At 57.6% G+C, this 6,747-nt stretch overlaps 4 protein-coding genes across 4 annotated transcripts in view; 2 read left to right on the forward strand and 2 right to left on the reverse strand.

The window, feature by feature from the left end:
* Positions 1 to 245: 245 nt before the first annotated feature.
* On the reverse strand, positions 246 to 1,903 carry GUITHDRAFT_112113 (hypothetical protein; the record flags this gene model as incomplete). The annotated part of the gene is made up of 4 exons (XM_005828620.1): positions 246 to 306; positions 467 to 1,448; positions 1,517 to 1,636; positions 1,849 to 1,903. Coding segments are annotated over 4 exons (1,218 nt in total), but the record flags the coding sequence as incomplete, so codon positions are not given.
* Positions 1,904 to 2,501: 598 nt separating this feature from the next.
* Positions 2,502 to 4,681, forward strand: GUITHDRAFT_141704 (hypothetical protein; the record flags this gene model as incomplete). The annotated part of the gene is made up of 11 exons (XM_005828621.1): positions 2,502 to 2,635; positions 2,781 to 3,156; positions 3,207 to 3,283; positions 3,333 to 3,534; positions 3,574 to 3,607; positions 3,661 to 3,759; positions 3,813 to 3,972; positions 4,031 to 4,247; positions 4,297 to 4,389; positions 4,474 to 4,575; positions 4,619 to 4,681. The coding sequence occupies 11 exons, from the start codon at positions 2,502 to 2,504 to the stop codon at positions 4,679 to 4,681; spliced, it is 1,557 nt and encodes a 518-aa protein (XP_005828678.1).
* Positions 4,682 to 4,831: 150 nt separating this feature from the next.
* On the reverse strand, positions 4,832 to 5,266 carry GUITHDRAFT_112115 (hypothetical protein; the record flags this gene model as incomplete). Its single annotated transcript, XM_005828622.1, has 4 exons — positions 4,832 to 4,835; positions 4,891 to 5,001; positions 5,052 to 5,104; positions 5,153 to 5,266. 4 exons carry the CDS (start codon positions 5,264 to 5,266, stop codon positions 4,832 to 4,834), a joined length of 282 nt encoding a protein of 93 aa, XP_005828679.1.
* Positions 5,267 to 6,405: 1,139 nt separating this feature from the next.
* Positions 6,406 to 6,747, forward strand: part of GUITHDRAFT_141705 (hypothetical protein) — a gene marked incomplete at both ends in the record, with an annotated part of 4,170 nt that continues 3,828 nt past the window's right edge. The window contains one exon of the mRNA XM_005828623.1: positions 6,406 to 6,714. Coding sequence (XP_005828680.1) covers positions 6,406 to 6,714 — 309 coding nt within the window. The remainder of the gene's footprint in view (positions 6,715 to 6,747) is intronic.

Genomic DNA, 6,747 nt, shown 5'->3' on the forward strand with positions numbered 1-6,747 from the left:
GAAAAGGAGGAGGTGATGGAGGAGGAGGAGGAGGAGGAGAAGGAGGAGGAGGGGGAGGGGAGGGGAGGAGAAGGAGGAGGTGATGGAGGAGGAGGAGGTGATGGAGGTGGAGGGAATTGTTACACAGCCGGATGTGAGAAAACAAGAAAAATAAGGAAGAGGAGAGGAGAGAGTAGGGGAGGTAACGAGAGCAGTGCAGAGGGCGGCGGAGGGGAAAACAGTGGAGGGGAGCGGAGGGCATTCACCTCAATCTGCTCGAAGTGAATTAGGTGTTGCTCCTTGAAGGAAGACAATCTCTTCTTCTCCCTGCAGAGGTCCATCACATTCACTTGATACATCCATCTTCCGCCTCTCCCTTCCCTCCCCTTCCCTCTCCGACCTCGCTCCCTCCCCCCTTCTCGTCTCCTCTCACCTCCTCCTCCATCTTCTCCCCTCCCCCTCCCTCCCCTGCCCTCCCTCTTCTCACCGGTTCACATATCGGAACTCTGTCAGCACGTTTCTGATCTTGGGGTGAACCTTGACCCTCACGTTGGCTCGTCCGGCTCCCGCCGCCTCCACGTTGAGCTTGTACTGACGGTACACCGTCTGCACCACAACCGCCGCTTTGTTCCGCACCTCCCGCCCGTTCTCGTTCATCTCGATGAACTGCATGACTTTTGCCTCCGGCGCGTTCAGCGCCACCCGCTGTACCACCCCCTGGATAATGAGCGAGATGAACACGACGCCCGCACAGCCGTTGATCACTGCCACTCCCCTCCCCAGCCTCGTGTGCGGCACCAGGTCCCCGTACCCGACCGTCGTCATGGTGATGATGGTCTGGTAGAGGCAGGGCCCGAACTCCGACAGCTGGTCAGCGTGCGGGTACGGCCGCTCGCAGAGCAGCATGATGTAGGAGGTAGAGACGGTCATGACGGAGATAAGTACCATGAGCGTTCCGAAGTTGGCGACGAAGAGGGAGCGGATGACGAACCAGGTGTCGATCTCGACGTTGTTGAGCCTGGCGACGACCACTGCCATCTCCCTCGACATGAGGAAGATCTCGGCTATGAGACGCGGGAGGAACACGATCCTGATGAACATCAGTGCCATCGAGATGTTGTCCGACGTGTAGACGATCGGGGCCTCGTCCCGAAAGATGTCCTGGATCTCGATGCTGAAGTGGACGAAGGGGAAGGGCTGGGGCAGGAGGATCAGCGCATCTAGAAGAAACTGCAGCAGGTTCCTCGACTCCCACAGCGACATGATCCCGAAACCGTAGCTGAGCTCAACACCCTCGCAGCGCTTGATCTGGATCAGAGCATCGTAGTAGAGATACAGGTAGATGTACGCCACCACCGTCGTGGCGAACACCAGCACCTTGAGTAAGGTAGTGAAGCCGGTCTCCATAGTCTCGAACCCGACGGCAGAATACCACAGCGTCTCGTTCACGATCACAGCGAGCAAGACACCTGTAAAACGGTCAGGACCAGCCCTCATCCCTCCCACCCTCCCTCCTCATCTACCTCCTCCCTCTTACCGATCAAGGCAGCCGCCGCCAGGATCACAAAGTTCATTGACTTCTGCTTGCGCCAGTAGTTCACGTTGTTCTTTTGACTCCCGGCGCCGAACCATCCCATCGATGAATCCCACAGGTCGTCTGAACAGCCTCGTCAAACAGACCAATTCCACCTCTCCTGTCCTGGCCTGTCCTCCTCTCCTTCTCCTCTCCTCCTCCTCTCCTCTCCTCTCCTCTCCTCTCCTCTCCTCTCCTCTCCTCTCCTCTCCTCCCTCCTCTCCTCTCCTCTCCTCTCCTCTCCTCTCCTCTCCTCTCCTCTCCTCTCAATTCACTTCTCCTCTCTTTTCTCTCACCTTTGCTGCTCTTCGTCTTCGACCCCAGCAGCGGAGTCGTCTCCTTCGTAGCCATCGGGGCCCTGAAAGCGAGTTCAGACTCCCCTTCCTCCTCCTCTTTTTTGTCCTCGTCTTCTACTCTCTCCGTTCCACGTCCTCCCTTACGTTCCTCTCCTGCCTCTGAGTCAAATGTTGATTTCCATCAGGTTCTATGATCTCAGTTGCTCTGCAAGCTCTTCTGCTCTTACTCTTCATCATTCAAATAAGATATGGGCACCATCCCATCCCTCCACTCAGTCTCTATGCGCAAGTCTCAAGCGTGCTCGAAGCCGCTATCATATGGGTCTCAACGAATCCGCCTCATCTCGAAGACCATGCGCTTCTACAGCCTTGACGGAGAAATTATCTCCTCCTCTGACATCCTCCCGCTCCCCAATCTTTGGGTCTTCCCGCCCTCCCACTCGCCCTCCTTCCCCTCTATTTTCGCGCTCCCCTTCTTTCTCCTGCTCCTGCTCCTGCTCCTGCTCCTGCTCCTGCTCCTGCTCCTGCTCCTGCTCCTGCTCCTGCTCCTGCTCCTGCTCCTGCTCCTGCTCCTGCTCCTGCTCCTGCTCCTGCTCCTCATTCTCCTCATTCTCCTCCTGCCTCCCTTCTGCGTTTGCATGAGGCATCTCGATATGACGAAGGGTCAGAAAATGGGCAATGCGGGGATGAGGGTCAAGAGAATGAGGGTGATGAATCTGTCGGGGGATGAGGGCTTAGTTTCCTACTCCATGGTGTTCAGGGTGGAGTTGCGCGAAGGCAGCAGTCAGTGAGTGAAGGGGGAGAGGAGAGCAGAGGAGAGGAGAGAAGAGCAGAGAGACAGGAGGAGAGAGGAGAGGACAGGAGAGGACAGGAGAGGACAGGAGAGGACAGGAGAGGAGAGGACAGGAGTAGCACATCGACCGCAGTGGCAGAAGCGCTGACGTTCTGGCTCATCTTATTCTCAACGTCAAGACCATGGTGGTGGTACCCGAGGATTGTGTCGGCATGGTAGCACCGTGGTTGTCCTTGAAGGAAGCCATCCTGGCAGGCAGCACGAGCAAGTCATGGAACCGCGTCCTGCTGAGTGACGAGGCATGGGAGGATAGATATGAGCTCTTCTGGGGCGACAAGATAACAGACGTTGGAGAGGGAGGGGGCATCGCTTGGGGGGGACGAGGAGGACAAGGTGGCTGCGATGAAGCTAAGAGCAAACAAGCGCCCAACTTTCGATCCGCATTCCGGGCGAGGTACGAGATTCTCAGAGGATTGCCTGCACTCCTACACAAATGGAGAGCTTGCGCACAGAAGGTGAGCCAGGTGAAACTCAAGGGACCGGATGACGAGATGTCGTTCCCCAGGTGGAAGGAACGACCCACCACCAGCGACAGCAGCAGCTCGTTGCTTCACAGGAGTGCACCCACGAGCTCATTCGCAGGTGCTGGGGGGAGCCCAAGGTCGACCCTGCTGCTGACATGCTTCTCCAGCGCTCGACTGTGCCGTCTTGTGCTCCGAGTGGTAGCAGGGTATTCGGCCGGCGACAAGGGAGCATGCGGCGTGCTGCAAGAGGAGGCCGTTCAGAGGATGCTCTCCGAGAAGCAGGCGGAGGAGCCTTCACATGGCAGGACCCTCAAGAAAGTTGTCTTGCTGGAGGGAGATGTCGTTGCTGCGTCCTCAGCCCGTGTGCAGGTGTCGCAACATGCCCTGTGGCTCTTGCATGATCAGCAGATCAACCAAGAGTGGAAGGACTTGATCGCGCGCGGTGAGCGAGGCATGCGGGTGGGAATCGACAGTCCAGCTGATGCCTGCCCGCAGGCAACATGGTAGTGACGTCGGGCCCCGAGTACTACGAGTGCATTGAGAGGGGGGCAATGATCATATCGAAGCTGGAGGACCCGGACTTGTCGGAGGCTGGTGATGAGGGAGGGGGAGGGGGTGGAGCGAGAGGGACTTAAGGAAGGACGCAGAGGTGCGAGAGGCTATCGACAAGATCGCTGAGCAAGTGCGAGCTCGGATCCCGGAGGGGGAGACGTCGACCGTCAATGTGCTCAAGTGGATGAACCGGGTGCTGTTCGACGAGCTCCTGTTCCGGGGGAACACCGACGACTACTACTGCGTGCAGAACAGGTGCGAGCCCGCTCCTCCTACCCGCCTCCATCGTTCCCTGATCGCGTGTCACTGCCAGCCTGCTCTCAGAGGTCCTCCGGAGGAAGACGGGCATTCCTATCAGCCTCTCTGTGCTCTACATGTGTGTTGCCTGGCGACTGGGCGTGCGGCTACAGGGTGTGGACATGCCGATGCACTTCGTCCTCATGGCCAGGGACAGAGACGGCGCCGAGTGTCGCGACACGTTCATCGACGTCTTCGGAGGAGGCGTGCTGCTCTCCATGCGCGAGCTCGAGGTCGCCCGCATCGCTGCTGGGAGGCAGCTGGACTGACGTGGCCGGGCAGATGAAGATGTTGATGATGGGGATAGAGATCCATGTGTCCGACGTCAACCAGGCCCGCCCCTCCTACTTCTTCGTGAGGATGCTCAGGAACCTGGTAACGGTCCTCAGGCCGCCTGAAGGAAGACTGTCCTCTGTGAGCAGGGTTGCCGTCTGCCGGCATGCCTGACTGCTGCGCCAGGGCATCGAGGACGAAAACCGAGCCCGCAAGTCCTCCCTCCTCGTCCTTTGCCTCGCTCAGCTCGTGACGATCCTCAAGGACAGTGCTGAGGGCAGCACTCAGGTAACCTCCAAGTCTCTTCAGCTCCCCCTGATGTTGGAGGCAGTTCTACGAGGAGCAGATCGATCTTTACAGGTGGACAGGGGCGACGAGGCTGTTGTGCCCGTAGGGCTCGCGCAATAGAGGTCCAGCTGCTGCTTTCCAGCACTGGGCCGCTAACAAGCAGGAGCGAAGCTCTCGTGTCATTTAGAAGCTTTCATTCTCACGCTCACCAAGATCCCATACACCATCATGGAACTTGGACACAGCGGATGCAAATTTACCTACAGAGTAAACACACAAGTCAGAGATCAACAGCTGGTCGCACTGTGCCTTCACCTGTTGCGGGAGTAGAAGTAGTCCCACTGGTCGCGAGCGCGTCTCCAGTCGTCATAGGCAGCCCAGTTGTTAGCCTGGTAGTAGGTGTCCTCTGCCTTCTTGTAGTAGAACCTTGATCTCACCTCAGCACCCTCTACCCTCTCCTCCACACGTTCAAGGACCTGGCGGTCTTCTGGTAGTCGCCAGCCTGAGTGTAGAGGGCAGCCGCCTTTTTCTGCAATCCAACATCAGGCGAGGATAATCACAAGGGAGCCAGCCTTACCCCGTAAAGAGCCTCAAACATCGCTGTACAAAACAGAAGAAAGTCAGTTGTTGATGTTGGCAATGAGATGTCCTTTGCGCTTTTCTCAGGTTCACTGTGCCTCTGAGCTCTCATTGTACACGAAATGAATTTCACGATATGAAACAGTATCATGGACACTTTGCAATCCCAACGCAAGCGCTTCTACACCAATCGCACACATCCCTCTTTCATTATCGCGCTGATAATTCCATCCCTTCTTTACTTCGTTTCGCCAACTGCAGCACACTAATTTTGCACAATCCCCATCGTTTGCGTCAATGAGGCTAAAAATTTCATGCCAAAAGAAGATAGCTCGCAAGATCGCTTTCAAGGGCTGCGCGCCATTCAAACTAGTTCAAAGTCACACCAAAGGCTAGTCAACCTTACGAACAACCAGTCCTTCCTCGTGCCTACAACTATTCCCTCGCAGCATTCCTCTCCTTCAGCACTGTTGCAGGTATACCATCATACCACCGCCGTCTACTTCTTCTTCCATCGCCGCCTCTCAGCCTCTCTCGCCTCCCTCCGGCCCCGCCATTTCGCCTCCTGGCAGCGGCTCTTGGCGAAAGGGAAACAAGGGCCACATCCCCTCCGTGACCCATATGTGGACCTCATCCCACCCACTGCCCAATGAGACACATAAGGGTTGAGGCAGGTTGGAATCATGGGATCGCGCGAAAATGGGCGAGGATAGGCGCCGATGGCGAGCAGCAGCGGGCGCGATGGGGGAGGGAGAGGGGATGATATGATTTGATACGTGTCTCTGCTTGCTCCTCGTCCATCCTTGTCCTCTGCTTCCCGGCTCCATCCGCCCTGATGCGATCCAAGTGCGTGGGAGGAGGGAACAGGATCCTACCCCTGTGCCAAGTCGCATCATCGGGAGATCATCTTGACCAGTGCTCTCGTCCCCTCATCGTCTCTTATATCTGCTTGTCTTGCTCTCTGATGCTCTCTCGTCCTCCAGAACGAGTCGTAGGCCTCCGAAGTCTCCTTTGCGCTTCCCTCCGTGCTCCCCTCCTTCCCTCTCCTGTCCCACCCACCCACCTTTCTCTTTCGCTGGTTACCTCCCCCGTTTCCTTCCCGTGCTCCCATGTATTGCGTGAAGAGAGCGAAAGTGCTGTGTTGTAGGGTGGTGTGAAAGGAGCGATCAAGGAACAGAGTTCTTACTTGCGCTGACCTCTGGATCAACAGGCCTCTCCTGAGCCCTTCGTCCCCGAGCAACGTCTTGCCTCATGTCAAGGAGTTTCCTCGCATACCACCGATGCCGCCCTCTCATCCTCCCTGCGGTTCTGCTCATCGCCTCTCCCGCTCGCGGGTTTCTCGCCCCCAGCAGGATCATCGTGCAGCGGGCAAACCTTCCTAGCCCTACCTCCAGAGGACAGAGCTCCCTGTGGAGGAGCCCGAGCCCTGCCCTGCCGATGATGAGAAGCGGAGACGGGAGCAAGCGCGGGCTAACCTCCTCGGCAGCAGCAGTCGCCGCAGCCGTCTCGGCCTTGGTCGCCCGCCCGGAAGTCGCGTCTGCAGTGGAGCAAGCAGCGCAGGTCGCGAGCCAGGACACGATGATGGCTGAGATT

Source organism: Guillardia theta (genome assembly GCF_000315625.1).
Source record: "Guillardia theta CCMP2712 unplaced genomic scaffold GUITHscaffold_57, whole genome shotgun sequence".
Taxonomy (NCBI): Eukaryota; class Cryptophyceae; order Pyrenomonadales; family Geminigeraceae; genus Guillardia; species Guillardia theta.